General features: G+C 34.8%; 2 protein-coding genes across 2 annotated transcripts; both read right to left on the bottom strand.

Moving 5' to 3' along the window:
* Positions 1-778: 778 nt before the first annotated feature.
* On the bottom strand, positions 779-1,802 carry LOC107772430 (uncharacterized). Its single transcript, XM_016591942.2, has 2 exons — positions 1,320-1,802; positions 779-1,237 (listed from the first exon to the last, which is right to left on the bottom strand). Exons 1-2 carry the CDS (start codon positions 1,800-1,802, stop codon positions 779-781), a joined length of 942 nt encoding a protein of 313 aa, XP_016447428.2.
* A 5,578-nt stretch (positions 1,803-7,380) lies between these two features.
* Positions 7,381-10,219, bottom strand: LOC107772432 (uncharacterized). Its single transcript, XM_016591943.2, has 5 exons — positions 9,806-10,219; positions 8,963-9,020; positions 8,786-8,869; positions 8,499-8,640; positions 7,381-7,829 (listed from the first exon to the last, which is right to left on the bottom strand). Exons 1-5 carry the CDS (start codon positions 10,134-10,136, stop codon positions 7,551-7,553), a joined length of 894 nt encoding a protein of 297 aa, XP_016447429.1. The 5' UTR covers positions 10,137-10,219; the 3' UTR covers positions 7,381-7,550.
* Positions 10,220-21,813: the final 11,594 nt, after the last annotated feature.

Genomic DNA, 21,813 nt, shown 5'->3' with positions numbered 1-21,813 from the left:
CATCATGTTATTAATTTCTTTGTTTCTCTCAAGTGTTGATTTGTCTATGGAGTTTGTTAGTATTAGTTCATGAATAAGTCTAATTGAACTTCAAATTGAAAGTTAAGGATCAAATGTCCTTAACTTTTGAACTTTGAACACAAAGTTAAGGACTGCCTGTCCTGAACTTTTGAACTTGTAATTCAAACTTAAGGACTGCATGTCCTTAACTTTTGAACCTGCATGTCAAACTTAAGGACTCTTGTGCTTAACTTTTGTAAAGTTAAGGACAAACAATCAATAACCTTTGAACTTTGAACTCAAAGTTAAGGATTGCCTGTCCTTAACTTTTGAACGTGAAATTCAAACTTAAGGACTGTCTGTCCATAACTTTTTAACCAGCAAGTCAAACTTAAGGACAGACAATCCTTAACTTTTGAACTTTGAACTATAAGTTAAGGACTGACTGTCCTTAACTTTTGAACCCTTAACTCAAAGTTAAAGACTGCTTGTCCTTAACTTTTGAACTTGAAACTCAAAGTTAAGGACAAACAGTCCTTAAGTTTTGAACTTTGAACTATAAGTTAAGGACTACGTGTCCTTAACTTTTGAACCTGTAACTCAAAGTTAAGGACTGTCTGTCCTTAAATTTTAATCTTTGAACTCAAAAGAAACAAAAAGAAGGTAAGCAGAAAGAATTTTTGTAAATTCAGACATCTGCTCAAATAATAATAATCTAAATGAATCCAATTTATAGCAAACACTTAAAAGAGTCGATAAACATAAGTGGATATATCTACTATTCTCTATGCTTTCTTGAAAATAGATGGACTGCCGGAGAATATATACAAGCTGTTCTATTATGACCAATTCTTCTGCAACGACCACATTTGAAAGTTATTTTTGATGACTCTGTAGCTGGAATGTGTCTTTTCTTCTGCCTTCTACCTGGTGGCACTTTGAAATCTGGAGGTTTAACAATTTGTGACTTAACACTCTCTGGTACAATCCAAGAATCAATATGTCCTACAAGATGTATTTGTAATTCATATGTTTTCAGCCAAGATTCCTTTAAGTACCAGTGCGAACAAAAGTTGGACTTCTTGATGTTTCTCTTCTCGATAGCTGCAATTGCGTGTATGCATGGTAATTCATCAAATTGAAACTGAAAACAATCAAATGTTCTTTTGTTTAAGTCCACCAAGAAAGTTATTCCTTCTTCTTCAACTCTAGAACGCCATGAATCAATAGGGAAGACCTTCAATGTTGTAAAATTATAAGTTAGTACATATGTTAAATTATATTAAAATCATAAGCTAAACATAGAACATAATACTTACATTCAAAGTAAATGCTAAATCTATTTTTTTCTTCAATTCCTCCTCTACCCAACAAGAAACATCATAAAAAGTTCCTTCTGCTTTGTTTCTTCTTTCATAAAACCAACGTTGTAGCTTCACTTGAATGAAATCCATCATTCTTAATATAGGCAGCTCCCTTGCTTCTAATAGGACAGAATTCATTGACTCAACTATGTCTGTTGTGAGCATGTCATATCTTCGTCGTGGACTACAAGAACGTGCCCACCTTTCCGGTGGTTCTTCCATCAAGTAGTCATAAGTCTTCTTATCTACTTTTGCTATATCTGACATGTATAGATCAAATTCTTTGCGCCTGTATACTCTTGCAGCACTTTGGAAAAGTTTTATGACCTCACTTTTCACCTTCCTTCGCTTTAGGTTCTGCTCCAAATGATAGATGCAAATCCCATGATGGCTTTCGGGATATACCTTTGCTATGCCATATGCAATAGTTTGATGCATGTCCGATAAAAAAATTAAATTCTCACGGCTCTCAATTGCATTGCAAAGATGACTAAAGTACCACTCATAGGAAATTGTTATTTTCAGATTCTGCTATTCCAAAGGCTAGTGGGAAAATTTGGTTATTTGCATCATTTGAAACTGAAATCATTAAAACATCACAAAATTTTGACTTCAAAAAAGTTGCATCAACAGCTATCACTGGTCTACAATGATTCCAACAAGCTATTGATGATATATATGCATAAAACATATAAAGAAACCTAAAAATACAATATAAAACAAGATTAACAGAAGTTAAGGACAAGTAGTCCTGAACTTCAGATTACAAGGTTAAAAGTTAAGGACAAACAATCCTTAACTTAGAGTTTCAAGTTATAAAGTTAAGAACATGTGGTCCTTAACTTTGAGTTCAAAGTTCAAAACGTAAGGACATGCAGTCCTTAACTTTGAATTACAAGTTCAAAAGTTAAGGACAGCCAGTCCTGAACTGCTGGTTACAACTCAAAAGTTAACTGGTTAAAGACAGCATGTCCTAAATTTTATAAAACGTACTAATAGACCTTTTTTTTGATTTACCTATGTTGTCGTCTATCTTTATGTTAGTATAAGTTCCAAGGTTTTTACTTCTCATCATATGCAAGTATGAAGACAATAACTCATAATTCTCTTCGGGAGTTCCTCTTATTAAAGTGGAAGCAAGTTGAATAGCATGTCACGCCTTGTGATACCCAATATCTAGTCCATGCAATTTTTGCATCTCTGCCATGACAAAAGCTGGTGTAACTTCAAACATTGGGTCTCGAAGATTGTCGATAATGTAACCACTAATCAACTTTGAAGTAGCATGTCTTTGATCAGCTTTCATAGTGTTAACAGAGCAGTCATGCCTTTTCTCAATCTTTACTATCTTGAACAGTGTTGAATCTTTAATTCTGAAAGCACGCACACACCAACAACACCTATCATCATTGCATTTCAACGAATATCTTGTTGAGCTTGATCTAACAACCTTGAATTCAAAATGTCCTTTAATTGCTATATTCGAAAAATAGTTAATTATACTCTTCTTCTTGTCAAATACTGACCCGACTTTTATTTCATCCAATGAAGCATTTTCTCTTAATATCGTAGTTGGGGATTCTTTTTGTTTCAAATTTGATCTTCGTCTAGTTAGTTGAGTAGAGGTTTTTTTAGCAACTTTTTCGATTACCGGTGCACTCTCTAAGACTTGAATACCCAAAGCTTGTTCGTTGTCAATCTCTATAATTGTTTGTCCTTCTACTTGAATAGAATCAAATGTTTGAATCACCTCTTCAGTTATTGCTTGAGCTTTAACCATATCTATTTCCATTATCTGTTGGCATTTGTCTTGATTGTCATGTTTAGTTTCTCTGTTGACATGTGTTTGAAGCACCTCTTCAGTTATTGCTTGAGCTTCAACCATATCTATTTCCATTATCTGTTGGCATTTGTTTTGATTGTCATGTTGAGTTTCTGTGTTGACATGTTCGTTGCTTGTTGATCCAAAACCTCTTTCCGAAATATCAACAATGAAACGACAGCCCTTGAAGAGTGAATGAGGTTTTAGTAAGTCTATACATGTGTGAAGATCTAAATCTTTGGATACAAGCATTCCCTTACTTGTTCCAAGGTTGATATCAAACCATATCACTGCTTCAAACTTATGTCTATCCAATTCAATAACTTCAAAGATCTGTTTAATGAAATCTTCAAACCGAATTGCCTCAGGTACCAGAACAAGCTTTGTTTGATGATCAAGATATTTATAGTCTTCAGTCCATCTACTATTAAAAGCAACTATAATGCATATTGTTTCTAACCTGCAAGTCAAGAGAATGGGAAATTTAGGACATATTTTATAATGAAATTCTTGTATAATTAAGAACAGGTACTGTAAGTTCAAGACCAAGTTAAGGACCAAGTGTCCTTAATATTTGAACTTGGAATTCAAAGTTAAGGACTGTCTGTCCTTAACTTTTGAACCTGTAATTGAAACTTAAGGACTGCCTGTCCTTAACTTTTGAACTTGGAATTCAAACTTAAGGACTGCCTGTCCTTAATTTTTGAACCTGCAAGTCAAACTTAAGGACTCATGTCCTAAACTTTTCAACTTGAAACTCAAACTTCAGTAACTAGTGTCCTTAAAAATCAGGACACTATGTCCTTAATATTATGTGCTCAATTTTTATAGAATTAACCTGTAATTTAAACTTAAGGACTTCCTGTCCTTAACTTTTCAACTTGAAACCCAACGTTAAGGACCAAGTGTCCTTAACTTTTTCAATTTGAAACTCAAATTTCAGAACTTATTGCCCTTAACTTTTTCAAAACAATTTGAAAAACTATGACAATATGTCCTTAATATACAGAAGAACAACAACAAAGTTAAGGACATTGTGTCCTTAACTTTTTCAATTCAATTTGCAAAATGAGGACACTAAGTCCTTAATATTATGTGCTCAATTTTTATAGAATTATCTCCTTAACTTTATCAATCCAGAAATTAAAAAAAAATCAAATTTCTAATTATTGTATAAAAATCAATAGAAATCGGAAAGAGTATAACTATGTCGAAATAAAAATCAATAGAAAAACATAAAAGTATAACTTACTGTAAATCTATGTTGATTTTTGGATGAGAATGTTGAATTTTTGAAATCGGAAGAGCATCTTCTTCAATTTCGACGATTACAATGAAGTTTTGCGCTGCTGCTGCTGCTGATCGCTCTTAAAAGTGTAGGTATAAGTTATAGCCGAAGGGTATTTTCGTCCAGTCAGGTATAAGTTTATTAAACTAGTGGCTAAAGACTAAAGACATTTAAAACAGTGGCTTTAAAATAAAGACAGGTGCTGTTAGTGGCTATTTGTGCACATCCCCCTATTTAAAGACCGGTCTCTTATAGGGCCATTCCTGTCGATCATCCCGTAACTCCGAGCCCAAAATAGGTTAAGCCCAGTATGTGACGGACTCGGTTGTTCTACACCATCTTCCCAAGGTTTTTCGAAATCAAGAGTTTTCTAACCGTTTTAATTTGGGGATTTTTTCATTCCAATACATTATTTGAAACTTTATTATCTTTAATGTCCATATTTAGTTAATTACCCGGCATAAATAAGTTTTGTTTACAAATATATACCATCCACCTTAAAAGGCTCCCAATCGATTATTTGTGTCTTCAATCAAGGGATGTAGTTACACCCTTTTTCTTTATTTTTTTTCTCCTCCTCTCTTTCCTTATGTTTATAAGCTAGAGCAAAAGTAAAAATATCACCAGAGCCTGGTCACCAGAAGTCTTTGGTTGCTACTGTGATGCGGAATTGTGCATCCAATAGCCAGGACCAATTACAACTATAAAGTAGTAATATTCCGTCGTGACGCTAAGATTTTATCAACTAATTGCTACTTATTGCTGCAAATTAAGGTGAGTGGGTAGTTATCCTCCATAAGCTTCAGCAACAAGAATATTTTATCTTGACTATATGAGCAATTTTTTCTAGCCAAGAAATTCGTCGTTGATGTTAATGCCAATGTTCTTAACTCGTGAATTTTCATTTCAGTAGGTTGTAATTTGCGAATGTTCATGAATAAATGGTCTCTGTTTCATGCTGTGTGACAATACATACAGTGGTCACTTTGATAAATTCAGCAACCATGGACTTTCTTCTCCAACTATCATCGTGACTACTGAATCTGGTTTACCATGATCATCACTTCTGCTTTGTCCACCATGAGAATGTCTCCACTGAAGTTCATCAATATCTGTTTAATAAAGGAAAAATCATAAAATTAAAATATCAAAAATATTGCAAACAGATACCTTGACATGTCAATGGGTAGTAATTGAATATTAAAGAATTACTGTAAGTAAGAAATCTCCGGTTGGGTATGAACATGTCAATGGGTAGTAAGGGAATATTCAGTTGTCAGTTTGTTAACATATTATGAATTCGTTTATATATATGCACACAATTTATTCATGAGAATTTTTTCGTACACTATCCAGTTAAATACAACTATAATAATATACAACTTAAATACAAATTTTATACAATATATCTTTTGTATATTTTGTATCTCATTTGTACATAGTAAAAACAAATTTCATACAATTAATTATATATTATACAATTTATCTACAATTTTCACACATTATTTCTACCCAGTTAAATACAACTATAATGGCATACAACTTAAATACAAATTTTATACAAAATTTAGATAATATGTCTTTTGTATATTTTGTATCTGATTTATATATAGTAAAAATAAATTTCATACAACTAATTATATATTATACAACTTATCTATAACTTATCTACAATTTTCATACATTATTTCTACTCAATTATATACAATTACAATATTGTAAAACTTAAATATAATTTTTATACAATGTTGTTCAACTTTCATACAATAGTTAAATAAATAAAAGAAAAATATATAAATAACATAATACAATTTTTCTACAATGTTTCTACAACTTTATTACAATTTCGTAAATATAATATATATCATGTCTTCTTCTTCTTTTTCTTCGAGTTTCAATATAAAATTCAGCCAAAACCAAATCTAATCTTCACCAAAACCCCTCAAAATTGAGATATAAACTCCAAACTATATTCCCAATTGTTTGCAACAATACCCAATCCAAATATATAATGATTTTTAAAAACCCAAATTCGAATTCAAAACTTCAAAGCTTTTTAATGGCTGTCAATGGTGAAATTGCTGCTCTCTTTTTCTTTGCTTTACATTACTGAAATTAGGGATTGAGAGATAGAGAGAGACTTAGAGAGAATTCTCAATTCTTTGCAACAACATCCAATTCAAACAAATAATGTTTTTTGAAAACCCAAATTCGAATGCAAAGCTTCAAAGCTTTTTAATGGTTGTCAATGGTGGAATCATGAGTGGGTGCAAGATACGTGGGGGAGGGGGTGAGATGTGGAGAGAGAAACGTGGGGGAGTGGAAGATATGTTAGAGTAATTTTAGGACACTAATTATTATCATTAATTCCCTTAAATTATACATAAATGGTAATTGAGTATATAAAATATAATTATAGTAAAACTTGAGTGGGAAGAGTAATATAGTTTCATATAGTGTATAGGAATGTAAAAATTCCTTTAATTTGTCTGACACTTGGTCCAAAAAATTATATTTGAAAACTATTAACTTTAAACTTTTTATTTTACTCTTAATTAAATAATGTGATGGTTCATTAAATTTGTGAAGCTTTATAAGTATACATTTAATTAAAATCAGTACTTAGCCAAAAATCACAAAGACTAAAGTCAGAATTTATTGATATGTGAGGGTTTAAAAGCGCCAACTTTTCCAACGAGTATTTTGATATTGCTTGAAGTACAAATACTAAAGTTCAATATTAGTCCTCAATGACATTCATATTACAATTGAACATACCAAAATATACTCCTTTTTTAAATGCTTTTTGTCATTACACAGGTAAGAAATGAAAACGAAAGAGGAAATTGTGAGACAATAAGAATTGAACCACAATTGTGAATATTATCCCCATAAACTAGATCATAACTTTTGGTGTACCGAAGAGAATTAACATCTTAAGCAATGCGAGTACTGGACATTAAGTGAAAGACCAAAAAACACGACAAATTTAAAAAACAAAGCGAGAAGTGTATTCATAACTTATTTAATATTTTCCGAAGAAAAACAATGAACAAAGTTATATGAGTGAAATGTTTCAAACATGTCTCCAAGGTCTTTCAGCAAGATTTACACATTCTTTGTGTCTAAAACAATAAAGCAGATGATCAATTGTCATTCCTGCAGCTTGCATGAATGAATTTACGATCACTGGACCAACAAGTCGGAATCCTCTCTTCACCAAATCTTTGCTAATGGCTTCTGCTTTTGGAGTTCTTAGTGGAACGTTTCTTGCATTTCTAACTCTGTTAATTATTGGTTTATAATTCATATGGTTCCACATGTAGCAGCTGAAAGATCCAAACTCCTTCCCAATCTGCACACATATATAATAAACAGAGTTTAATTTCTATACATTGATGCTGCAATAAAATTCTTATGCTATGGAGTCGTCTAAAAGATAATTATAAGTAACTGTGTGTAAATAACTTGAAAAATAAGTCATATAATCTGTTACACCCGTTAAATTAATTAATAATATTACAATATTTACACTGGCAGTACATATAAGTTAGACTGAGAAGTGAAGTTACTAACTTGATTTGGTAAAAAGGTGAATATACTTTTACATTTGGTCATTAACTTATCTACTAGACCAGTAAAGTCATAAAATTATTTTTGACACATTAAAGTAATTGAAACTTTACCCACTATAATAGTAAATTAATAAAACTATTTTTGCCATATTAAAATAATTAAACTCTATCCACTATAACAATAAAGTCGCAAATTTTACACACGATAACAGTAAAGTTACCTTGACAGGTAGGGTTGTTGTTAAGGTGAGTAAAGTTTAATATTTTTATAGTTATAACGGGTAAAATTCAATTACTTTAATTAAGTGAGACTTTATTGTTGTATATAGTATACTTTTATGAGACACAAAATAATTTTGTGATGTTTACTGTTATAATAAATAAAATTGAGTGACAATATGGGAAATTAAGGCGCAAAAAATGTTGGTAAATGAAGGTAAGAGACTTGCCTTGACTATGCATTTGGCGTTATCTACTATTGATCTAACTCTATTTTCTGCTAACATCAGTGATGCACTGGAGATTATTTCTTTAATCTCCTTCTCCCCCATTTTTGCCACTTGCTTCGCATTAAATCCAGCAAAAGCTTCTCTGTATTACCATACATTGAAAAGGATTCTTGAACTATATTTTACACGTGACCATTAATTATTATAAAATAAAGAAAAAGAAACATCACCCCTTTTCGAGAGTAATAAGAGCTAATTACGAAGTGGAAATTAAATTAAAGTTGTACCTTATTAGTTCCCTTCTCCTTAAAATTTCAGTCCAGTTGTAGTCCATCAACAGTCCAGCCAATGAAAGTAGCTCGAACAATCGACTGCAGTGTGTGTGTGTGTACCCTTGACCAGTTACTAATATTCTCTTGGAAAATTTAATTGGTGAATATGCTGTAAAATATAAAAATACTTACTGGTCATCATAGGCTGGAACACCCCAGCATTCATCATGGAACTGCACATAAACCTTATCTGTATATATAGCAAACCAAATGAGTCTTTTAAATTTTTTATTGTGAAACTAATTAGGAAGATCAATAATCCAATTAACTCCTACTTTCATGTCCAATTTTGTTTTCAAGTCAACTTTTCACTAAAGAATGTAATATTAAGACCTGTAAGGCACATTATGCTAGTAAAAGAGAATTTAATTAACTAATTATGTAAATTGACCATGTAAAGAACGTTTACATTAACCAGTAAGACCATGTTATTTTATTTACTATATTTTTTAGGTAATCGGATTAGGATTACTACATACCATTATATATTATTGTTGTAGGTCACCTTAACTTATCACATAAAAAATTTGCACAAATCAATGCACAAAAGTTAAACTCAAAAAAAAAAAAAAAAATCTCATGGTGGAATCCCGGTTTACAAAAAAGTACTAAAGAAAAACACTAACAAAGATTAGATTATACTTTTTTTTTGGTGGTAATTTATACTAAGAAAGATAAAATTCATGCAAGAGCCGTAGAAATAGCCTCTTGCAGAAATGCAGGATAAGGGTGTATACAACAGACCCTTGTGATCCGGTTTTTTCCTGAACTGCGCGTATAGTGGGAGCTTAGTGCACCAGACTGCGTTAGCTTTATACTAAGAAACATTACATATTATTTGTACTTTATAGTATGAAACTTTAGACTGTTTTAACCTTACATGAAGAAACTAACATTAGATTATACTGGTTCCAAAGAAAGAAAAATGAGAAAAAGAAAAGGAAAAGTAATTAATGGTAGTTGAAATATATATACCACTGGTAGTTGTTATCCAACTGCACCTCATAAGCTCTTTCTCACTAGGACATGGCTTAGCATAATCTAAAGCACGACTAACATTTTTAATGGCTGCTGGAACTTGTCTTTTCTGAAAGGCCGAAGATAATTTCTCATCATCTGAAGTCTGAGATAGAGACAACGAAAGAGAAGAAAAGGAATAAGTTTTATCAAGTCCTATTGGGTAAACTTTCTTCAAGTGTTTGGATAAATAAAACAAGTTATAATTCTTGTTTGTTTGGGTACTACTACTGCTGCTGCTACTGTGTTTCTCTATTGCATATGATCTTCTTACATTTGGCTTTGACATATCTTTTAAGGTGGTCTTTCACTTAAATTTGGTACATGTAAAGATCGACGGCTCAAGTTTATAAAGATTAGACTTTGAAAGTGATGGGAAAAGTTGGTTGAATGTGAATTTCATTACGGACGTATGCCTTTAATTTTATATTTATACTTATATCTCAAGCAACTATTTTAACAAAAGGATAATTGCACTTTTGATCCTTCCATAAATCTTGATTTTGGTTCTTGTACAAATATTTCACTAAGCATAATTAATCTAGTGTTTTTGGTTCCCTTAGGATATTTAAATTATTTTGTAGAATTATATTACCCTCAAATTAGATATGAAGTAATAGTACAAATTTGATATCATACAAGGGTAATTAAATAATTTAACATTGAATAATTCGGTATATTATAAAGATTCACAAGGAAAAGGATCATAAATACATATTTCGATCAAATGAAGGTAAATATGCTTAAATCAAACATCAGAAGAACCACTTTCAAAATTTATCAGTATTTCGGGGACTAATATCACAGATTCCCCCTTAAGAAAAATTAAGAAAATGAGTGGTTTGTTGGATCTTTAAAATATTACTAAAAACTTGACTGAGTTTTTAATTATTTTTTTATGGGGTCAGAACTGAGTTTTTAATTGAAGTGTAGGAAGTAGTGTATTCAGAAACAAGATTCCTAGGTAATGGATACATTGTATTATGCCATAAACTAAAAGATCTTAACCTTAAAGTGTTCTGGAGTGAGAATTTTTGATATGGTTAGGTACATAGTAAACTAATAGAGATTATTTAACACAATCACAGTGAAGACAATTTCAATTTGACAAGAGGATTAATCATTTTTAATTGTCGATAGTTTAGTAGTCACTGTTCAGAAATTGTCAATCTGAGTTAGTACCGAAAAACCAAAACAAAATTTATCTCTACTACCTGTAGTACCAAATACTACATTTCCACTAGCAATTTTCTGTCCATTTTTCAGTTTCCTGTCAAATCAAGAACTTATACTACTAAGTTTGTGAAATTAGGAAAATTTTATTTTGTGTCTCGTACAAATGACACTAGTTGTATGAGACAATTTTTTTGTCTCACAGTTTTGTGAACCCAGATTTCTGTGGACCCAGAAGTGTAAGATTGGGGTCCACAAATTTATGAGACAAAAAGAAGCCTCATACAACTAGTATAGTTGTATGAGACACAAAATAAAACTTCTCGTGAAACTAATAATATTTCCATGTTTTCTTCGTTCATGTTACTTATTTCATCAAAAATTATGTCTCAACTTCCTATGCTTTTCTTAATTTCCCACATGAATTTTTGATAATGAAATATGCTGAAAGACTTTGAAAAAAATACGGAAGGGCTGTATATATAATAGTAGACTGTAGTAATGTATCATTCAATCACAACAAATACTTTGAAGAAAATTTAAAATAATTAATCATTAGTTCAACTATTCACCTCAGTGCAAGTCAGGTTTTAGACCTAATATGAGAAAAACCTATTTTGGCTGCATAGATGATGATATACTATCTTCTCTTTCATTTCTATATTTTGTCTAAAAAATATATTTCATCCATCTTAGTTCTAAAATACTGACCATACTATGATGTATATATTGAAAAGGTGTTCCTGTTGTAAGTAAAAAACATTTTTGTGTAAAAATTAGTGTACTGAAAAGAAAAATATGCTGTCGACTTTGCAACAAATTGAATTAGAGTTTTACTAATTGCAAATGCTTTTTTCGTCATGTTTATGCTTGTACTTTGAATTTGCCAACTATTATATTACTCCCCATTGTTGAAAACCAAAGAAAACTTATGCAGGGAGGAAATATGAAGGAGGAACTCAATAATTTTATTGAAACGAATATGGCTATATATAGCCTTACATAACCGACATCTAAAGTTAAAACTATGTTTCCCAGAGTCTAACAAATTCTAATGACACGAAGAACTCGACAAACAAATAACTCTAAAAACATTAGGAAGCTAAACACTAAAAGACTCCTAACAATTCCTCCCTTAAACTGAATGCTATGAGCACACAGTTTATCTTAGACTTAAAACAAACTCCCAACAATTCTCGCAACTTCAAGGAGACATCCAGCCTGAGGGGTTTAGTCATCACATCAGCTAATTGTTCCTTTGTACCGCAGTAAACCAATTTCACAGTGCCATCTTTTGTGAGTTCTCGCAGGAAGTGAAAACGCACATCTATGTGCTTGCTGCGACCATGCATAACTGGATTTTTTGAAAGTTTAATTGCAGAACTATTATCACAGTGAATAATAGATGTCTTGCCTTGATTAGGATCCAACTTTTCTAATACCCTCTTCAACCAAACAGCTTCGCATGCACATGAAGCAACAACTATAAATTCTGCTTCTGTAGTAGATAAACTCACTACTGGTTGTTTCTTTGAAGACCACGCTACTGCCCCTGAGCTCAATAAAATCACACATCCTGATGTGCTTTTTCTATCTTCCAAATCGCCAGCATACTCGCTATCTGTGTAACCAACAAGTCCACCATCTCCTCCCTTCCTGTAAAATATGCCAAACTCAATTGTCCCCTTTATATACCTTAACACCCTTTTCGCCGCTTGTAAATGAAGTTAAGTGGGATTCTCCATATATCTGCTAATAAGTCTCACCACAAATATCATATCCGGTCGAGTTGCCGTGAGATACATGAGACTACCTACAATTTGCTTATATTCCGCATCTTTCATAAGCTTAAAGCCAGGAACAATTGGATTATGGACAAAATTGCTTTTATCCATCCCAAACTTCTGCAGTACCTCCAATACATATTTCTTTTGAGTGATAAAAATTCCATATGATCTTTTATAAACTTCCAAACCAAGGAAATATCTCATTTTTCCAAGGTCTGTCATGTCAAACTCATGCTTCATGGAACCTTTAAATTCTGCAAACATTAACTCATCATTGCCGGTAAATATAAGATCATCAACTAATAAACTTACAATTAAATGCCATCAGTACTTGTCTTGATGAACAATGTATGCTCGTAGTCACAGTTTTCAAAACCTTCCTTCATGAAATAGGTGTCACGACTCTAAACCCGGACCCGGTCGTGATGGCGCCTCTCGTGAAGACAAGGCCAGCCGACACAACGCCCAACTCTTTTTAACATTTAAAAATACACAATTTAAGTCTTTAACACGATAAAATCTCAATTAAGCTTGCAGAAGTAAAACCAACACAGCCCGACATCGGGGTGTTACCAGTCATGAGCATCTATCACAAAACTACAAGTCTGAAAGAGTCTACACAATCTATTACATAACTAGGACAAGGGAAAGAAATGATGATAAGAGGGAGAGACACTGGGCTGCAAACGCCGAGCAGCTACCTAGTGGACTCCGAAATAGCCTGCTGAGCAATCAACCCCTACTGGCGGGTCCTGAAACTCCTACATCTGCACACAGGGTGCAGGGAGTAAATTGAGTACTCCAACTCAGTGAGTAATAATAATAAATGAAGGCTGAGCGATAAGAAATAACGTAAAGGCACATCAACAGGCTATAAGGAAGCAGTATAAAGCCAGTGAAAGTAATGAAACAGTGAAAAACATGTAATGTCACCTTAGTTCGGTTTAAGCTTCTTTAAAAATGCCTTTTTAACAGTTAAGCAAGTAAATGACAGGCAGCTAGAAAAGATAAACATATATAGAACCGCCCCTCGGGTACAATACCAACAGAATCAGCCCCTCGGGCAACACATGGAACAACACCAGCCCCTCGGGCAACACATGGAACAACACCAACACCTCGGGCTCTATCTCATATCACAATGGGTACCCGCACTCACTGGGGGTGTGCAGACTCCTGGAGGGGTCTCTTACGGCCCAAGCACAATATCAATCCATCTCGTGGCATAATTGCCACACCTCCTTTTTGCGCGCCCGCCCCGAAGAGTTGAATGCGCGAGGGAGTTTTTCCAATTTAATTGACAATATTCGAAATGGGATTATTTATTTAATTCAGAGTCGCCACTTGGGAAAGGTTTGGCTTTTGGTGTCCCAAGTCACCAGTTTGTCTTGAATCCCAAATCGAGGAAAATATTTGACTTTCCAAATGAAGTCTGCGAACCAGAAATTCTAAGTAAGGAATTCTGTTGACCCGAGGGAAGGTGTTAGGCACCCTCGAATCCCGTGGTTCTAGCACGGTCGCTTGAATTGTTATAATGGCTAGATATCTGATTTAATACATGTTATTACTTTATGTGCTTTAATTAAGTTTAAAACCGCTTTTATTATTATTTATTTTTTATGGAATTGCAACGTCGTGAAAATGCGTTTCGAACCACGTCACAATCAATGCGCCCGTGGTTGTTAATACACTCCGACTCCGTTGAGATTTGGATTTGGGTCACATAAATGTGCACCCGAATTTAAGAAGGTAAGATTATTAAAATGCGCACCTGAAGCAATTATCGTATTATTATTTCTGGGTAAGGCCGTGGAATTTTGCTAAACGGCTCATCCCGAAGTCTAAGTAATTTTAATTAAACATTTATCGAGGGCCCCGCAATTTGTGCGTTTTATTGGGCGAGGCTCATCTCATTTATTTTATCAGGATAATCCTAAAGTGCCTACATTTTCTATTAAAATTGTCTCCAAAAATGAAAGAGAAAAGGTCTTAATTTATTTACATGCTTGAGTTGTTGTAGTTGAGTTTCGAATATGATTCGTAAATTCTGAAAAATGATACAAGCAAGGCAGTCCGTTGCCAATACGGGCACAGGCCCAACGTATATGGCATTAAACTAAACCTGGGCTTCACGTATTACTACCTAATTACATTATACTAGGCATGTTCTCAGTTTGTCAAATTAAAAAAAAACTTGGCAATCTAATTTTAATCCTAAAACATTTACATGCTGGAATTAAACAATATTATTTAACTAAACAATTTTCTTACAAGTTCCGAAATGGTTTATTCGTTTGATTTTTAACTTAGACAGAGTTACTACACCATTTATTTATTTTTAAGCAATATATAGATAGTTCATCCGTTAAGCTATCGTTGGATGTTCCACTATATAAACATTAAATAGCTACATGATTCCGATTTTTGTAAGCTAAATAATTTATATATACAAATAAAATTAAGAATATAATTCAAAATAAATTTAGAACTTCAATTCTTCATTTTTCGTATTCATGCTTCCTGTTTCAGTTTACAATAATCAGCGTGTCAGTTGTGTACCTGATATTGGAAGCAAAAGAAAAGTGAGAGATCAGCAGAAATTCAGTAGCATACAATAACAGCAATCCCAGCAACTAGTAACAACCAGCGACGAGAAACTTAGTGACAGATTTTAAAATCAAAACAAAATCCAGAAACAACAACAACCAACGGAAGAAGCAAAGGGAAACTTTTCAGATTTTTTGAAAGACTAGTTAGTGTTAAACCCTTAATTTCTCAATCCGTATCTCAGAATATTTGGATTGTAAACCAGGTGTATATTCTTCTTCTTTTGAATTTCCAGAATGTTTTTCTTTTTGTTTTTCTAAAGTCTTAGTATATTTTTTTTTAGGAATTTCCTCTCTTAAATTTTTCTTCCTCTATTCTTTTTTCTCTCTATCTCTGTCTGTCTGTCCTTTTTTTTGATTTCAAGACCTCTCTATATATATCCCCCAATCCATAAATCTTTTAATCAATTAAAATCAACCCATTTTCTCTACCAAACCCATTATCTTCCCACTCATCCCCATTACATTAAATAAACATATCACACCACCCCATTATATTTTGTCCCTCATGCCTAACATAAAATAATGCAAGATTCCCCCACTAAATTTTGTCTTGTCCCCCCTTTATATTAAATAACCATATCACAACCCACCCCATTTTATTTTGTCCCCCATGCTTCATATAAACAATTACAAAATGTACAATTCCTAAACTACCCCTCCGATCCTATTACAAATTACTATTTTACCCCAGAAAGTACTATAAATTACCAAACTACCCATCAGCTATAACACATCAATTAATCAAACTTAACCAAAATATAGACAATATGATTAATTTCTAACAATGTTCAAACAACAAATTTCATGAACATGATTTCTTCAACATTTCAACAACAAATCACATGAACATGAATTGAACAACAAAGAACAACTAAAATTTGATTGAACAATATTTTAGCAACAAACAATTCTATTTTCGGATTCAACAACAACAACAAACAAGTATATTTAGATTTCTAAATTCAATAATATTGAACTTAAAATCAACTACTCTAACAACATTACAACAAACAATTCCTATATTAAACTTAAACAAGATTATGAGACAAATTCAAGAAATTATCATAAATGATAAACAAGAAATCAAACTATACAAATTTCGGATTCAAGATCAACCAAACAAAGTATGAACATGAACGAAAATATTCAATAACAATAACAAACAAACTTTGTTCAAACTTCGAATTAAACTTAAACAAAACAAATAAACATATTCAAATCACTAATCTTCAAATAATCAACTAATCTTTCTTAAATTAAATCCAACAAAACTTATAACAAAGATACATGATCCAAAAATTAAAACCAAAACATAACTTCGCATTAAATTACTACATTAAAAACGAACTTCAAACAAGATGAACACGAAATAAATCTATATTAACAACCAACAACGGATTTGAACGATTTAAACTAATACCTTTCTATATTAAAACTAAATCCTCTTAAAATTAATAGAATAAACTGAAAAATAATTAAATTGAATCTTCCACTTAAATCTAACAACAATATAATTAAACTAACAATAAATAATAAAAATAAAGCAAACTTATACTAATTCCAAATCTGAAAATATCAAACAAATTATGGACGAAATAAAACTTAGAACAACTAACCGTAAATGACCAACGACGAACATCGAACGAACTCTAAATGAAACCAATGAAACTTGGGACATAAACGGACTTGAAGACGTCGAAGCAACAAGCACCAGTCGAGGTGAAAGATGAAGAAAAACGCAGCAACATAAAACAGTAGCGACAACATGGAGATGAAGAAGTGGCGGGCAGCAGCATAGCGGAGTTGAAGAAGCCAATGACGCAGCAGCAGCAGCACGAGCAACAGTGATACGGAGCAGCAGTGAACAACACGTCTGAGTAGCAGCAGCGACGCAGCAGTGGCAGTAGCAACGGCGACGCAGTGGCAGCAGCAGTGGCGACGCAGTGGCAGCAGCAGCGTCGATGCAGTGACAGTAGTAGCAGCGACGCAGTGGCAGCAGCAGCAGCGACGCAGAAACAGTGGAGGAGCAACCATGGCAGACGCAGCAGCAGTAGAAGAAACAACGACGCAACAAAAAAGAAGGAGAAGAAGATTCGCAGCCATGGGAGCTTGGCGAGCTCGTCGATGGCGGATGCTATTTGACGATGAAGATGAAGCTTGGAATGAAGAAAGCTGAAGAAGGGGCAGCCATGGATGGAGATCATTTGGAGCTTGAAGAAGAAGAAAGAAAATGAGGGGGGGTGGCGGATGGTTAGTGTTAGGGTTTTCCTGTTTTTTTTTTATTTTTTGTTTTGTTTTTGTTTTGTAAAAAAATGAAAGACAAAGGGGGTTTGGGTCTTTTGGGTTATGGACTGGGTCGACCCAGTTCGAAATGGACTGGGTCGTAGGGAAGATTGGGGCATTTTTGGGGCCTATGACTTGAAATCGAAGAAGAGGCCCAATTCCGACTTTCTTTATATTTTCGCTGTCTTTCTTCTTTTATTTCTCTAAAACTAAATTATAAAAATACTTAAACTATTATTAAGAATTAAATTAAGTTATAAAAGCGCAAATTAACTCCCAATAATAATTAACGCACAATTAAGTAATAATTAAGCATAAAATTGTATATTTGGACATTAAATGCTAAAAATGCAAACGATGCCTATTTTTGTAATTTTTAATTTTTGTAAAACAAATTTAATTACTAACAATTGTAGAATTAAATCCTACATGCAAAATGCGATATATTTTTGTATTTTTTATTAATTTAGCAAATAAACACGCACAGACAAATACAAATAATTATTCAAAATATCACAAAATATCACAAAATTGCACACCAAAGAAAAATCATTTTATTTTTGAATTTTTTGGGAGTAATTCTCATATTGGGCAAAAATCACGTGCTTACAGCTGCCCCTCTTTGCCCGGAGACACGAAGGGTTTTCGTGCAAAGATAAAGCGAGCGATTTTTGACCATCCGAGTACTCCGTTGAAGCATTTTTTTGAAAAATATTTGACCAAACCTTTGCTTCAAAGGTTTCCTACATATCCTGGGCTAAACAGGAATCAGGTCAATGTAGTTCGGAAAATTTTGGTTGCTGGGACTACCATGGGATTGCAATGCTTGCTGTTACTGTTGTTGCTGTTGCCACTACTGCTTTACTGACCTCCTTATTACAACCCAAAGGAAATTGAAACTGAACTAACTACTTATGCCTGTCAACCGCTAGTTACAAGATTCCTATCTATAATTCTTTTGCAACTTGATCTTGGATCTCAGCTAATTCTGCTTGTAGACTTCGATCCGAATCTTGATGCTCGCAAGTTGTAGGCGTTTGTTTATTTCTGCAGTATTGAATGAAACGGGATTGGCGGAGCTCAGGAATTTGATCCAATTTTTTGAGCGACCTGCCCTTTGTTTGTTCCAATATGTGGGAACATCTTTTTTTTCTTCTTTTGTTCTTTTATTCTTTTCTTTATTCTGGATTGAGACTCACCCCGTAGGTCGTCTCGATCCATGCACCTCAGGGTCAGACCTGTTGAGACAACAAAACAAACAAACGAAATTTCTGCCCCAGTTTCACTAGGAAAATTTCGTGAGTTAATTGTCATGAAAATTTACAGAATTGATGAGGGGATTGGAAAAAACCCTAATCTACAAAGCGAAACTCAGGGATTGGAGCCCTAATGTCGGCTAACAGAAAAAATGCTTAGTTCAGGGTTGGAGCCCTAATGCTGGCTAAATGGAAAATTGCTCAACTTAGGGATCGGAGCCCTAAATTGGGAGGATTGCCAGGCTATGCTGGACACTGTTCGGGTTATGCCAAAAAAATTCGTCGGGTTTTGCCGGAAAAAAGGGAAAGAGTTCTCGGGTTATGCCGGTAGGTCATCGGGTTATGTCGGAAAGATTCATCGGGTTATGCCAGAAAGATTCATCGGGTTATGCCGGAAAAGGTCCGCGGGTTATGCCGGAAAAGGTCCACGGGTTATGCCGGGGAAGTCATCGGGTTATGCCGGGAAGATTCATTGGGTTATGCCGGGAAAAGGTAAGAGTCCTCGGGTTATGCCGGGGAAGTTATCAAATCATGCCGGGAAGATTCATCGGGTCATGCCGGAAAGATCGGGTTATGCCGGGAAAAGGTAAGAGTCCTTGGGTTATGCCGGGGAATTCATCGGATCATGCCGGGAAGATTCATCGGGTCATGCCGGGAAGATTCATCGGGTTATGCCGGAAAAGGTCCACGGGTTATGCCGGGGAAGTCATCGGGTTATGCCGGGAAGATTCATTGGATCATGCCGGGAAGATTCATCGGGTCATGCCGGAAAGATCGGGTTATGCCGGGAAAAGGTAAGAGTCCTTGGGTTATGCCGGGGAATTCATCGGATCATGCCGGGAAGATTCATCGGGTCATGCCGGGAAGATTCATCGGGTTATGCCGGAAAAGGTCCACGGGTTATGCCGGGGAAGTCATCGGGTTATGCCGGGAAGATTCATTGGGTTATGCCGGGAAAAGGTAAGAGTCCTCGGGTTATGCCGGGGAAGTCATCAAATCATGCCGGGAAGATTCATCGGGTCATGCCGGAAAGATCGGGTTATGCCGGGAAAAGGTAAGAGTCCTTGGGTTATGCCGGGGAATTCATCGGATCATGCCGGGAAGATTCATCGGGTCATGCCGGGAAGATTCATCGGGTTATGCCGGAAAAGGTCCACGGGTTATGCCGGGGAAGTCATTGGGTTATGCTGGGAAGATTCATTGGATTATGCCGGGAAAAGGTAAGAGTCCTCGGGTTATGCTGGGGAAGTCATCAAATCATGCCGGGAAGATTTATCGGGTTATGCCGGGAGATTCATCGGATTATATCGGGAAAAGGTAAGAGTCCTCGGGTTATGCTGGGGAAGTCATCAAATCATGCCGGGAAGATTTATCGGGTTATGCCGGGAAGATTTATCGGGTTATGCCGGGAGATTCATCGGGTTATACCGGGAAAAGGTAAGAGTCCTCGGGTTATGCCGGGGAAGTCATCAAATCATGCCGGGAAGATTCATCGGGTCATGCCGGGAAGATCCATCGGGTCATGCCGGAAAGATTCATCGGATCATGCCGGAAAGATTAATCGGATCATGCCGCGAAGATTTATCGGGTTATGCCGGGAAGATTTATCGGGTTATGCCGGGAGATTCATCGGGTTATGCCGGAAAGATTCATCGGGTTATGCCGGGAAAAGGTAAGAGTCCTCGGGTTATGCCGCGGATTTGGATAGAAAAAGCTCCTTGGGTGATGCCAGGGAGATCCGTGGTTTATACCGGGATAGTTGAGGAATGAAGTTCTATGTTACCCTGATTTGTTTTTCTTCTGGGGATTTTCATTTTTCTTTCTTGTCTTCTTTCTTTTCTTTGGTTTTCCTTTATATATATATATATATATATTTATTTATTTTATTTTATATTACTTTTATTTTTTATTTTTTATTGTATTTTATTTTTTTTTAAAAAATGCATGAAAGAATTCCGGGGAAACTTACTTTTGGTCGTTTTCCTGCTGCAAAGCTGTTTCGACGCTCGCGCGCTTCATTTCTTTTGGGCTAACCTGCTTCTTGCATGGTTGCTTTGGATTGTACCTGTCTCAATTTTCCTAAGCAAAGAAAAATTGTCAGTTTAAAAACGGTGGTTGATTCGGTGGCCTTGATCGTTACAATTGCTTGGTCTTGGACTAATTCCTGTTGAGAAACTTTGCCATTGATTGGATTCACAGGCGACCCGTTTTAAATTGATCAGACTCGCATTTCCGGATTTGTGATGATTTGTTCGTGTAAGGTTTTGGTTCTTTCATCCCATTCTGCTTGGGGATTCTTTACGAGGCCAACTCAGTGGGGATTTTTTATTGGGGAGACTCTGTGGGGATTTGTACAAGGCAGACTTGTTGGGGATTTGCTGGGCAGACTCTTTGGGGGATTTTTACAAGGGAGACTGGGATTTTTACAAAGGGAGACCCTGTGGGGATTTGTTGGTTTTGTGTCAGGGATTTTGATCCTGAAACCTAAACTGCAGTGGCTAACCGCGTGGTACTTAACCTTTCCAACTTTATTTTGTCTTTGTAGGCTTTTTTTTTTTGAAGTCTTTACTTTGGAAGCAAATATACTACCATGGTCAGTCGGGATGGGACTGACGCACCACTGAGGCCGCGTATTTTCTTTGACTCTTGCCAGGCGGGGCCCTGTGAAACCGGTCCTGCCACCTTTTCTTTGTAATTGTTGCGGAATCAGAGTTAGATTGAAAGGGATTCAAAGAAAACTATGCAAAAGGAAAGCATATGAGTTTAAAGAGAAGCGTCCCTTTCGGGGGAAAAAGGACTTATCTGGAGTGCATGCTGGCTTCAAACTGACATGACATGCCTTTTGGACTGGATGTCCG

Source organism: Nicotiana tabacum, chromosome 16 (assembly GCF_000715075.1).
Source record: "Nicotiana tabacum cultivar K326 chromosome 16, ASM71507v2, whole genome shotgun sequence".
Classification (NCBI taxonomy): domain Eukaryota; kingdom Viridiplantae; phylum Streptophyta; class Magnoliopsida; order Solanales; family Solanaceae; genus Nicotiana; species Nicotiana tabacum.
This window is presented reverse-complemented; position numbering and strand designations above follow the sequence as displayed.

Coding starts and splice junctions, on each gene's coding strand:
- LOC107772430 (XM_016591942.2), bottom strand. CDS start 1,802: ATGCATCAAACTATTGCATATGGCATAGCAAAGGTATATCCCGAAAGC. Junction 1,238..1,319: donor ATTTAGCATTTACTTTGAAT/GTAAGTATTATG, acceptor ACAACATTGAAG/GTCTTCCCTATTGATTCATG.
- LOC107772432 (XM_016591943.2), bottom strand. CDS start 10,136: ATGTCAAAGCCAAATGTAAGAAGATCATATGCAATAGAGAAACACAGT. Junction 9,021..9,805: donor TTGGATAACAACTACCAGTG/GTATATATATTT, acceptor CTATATATACAG/ATAAGGTTTATGTGCAGTTC. Junction 8,641..8,785: donor AGGAGAAGGGAACTAATAAG/GTACAACTTTAA, acceptor ATGGTAATACAG/AGAAGCTTTTGCTGGATTTA.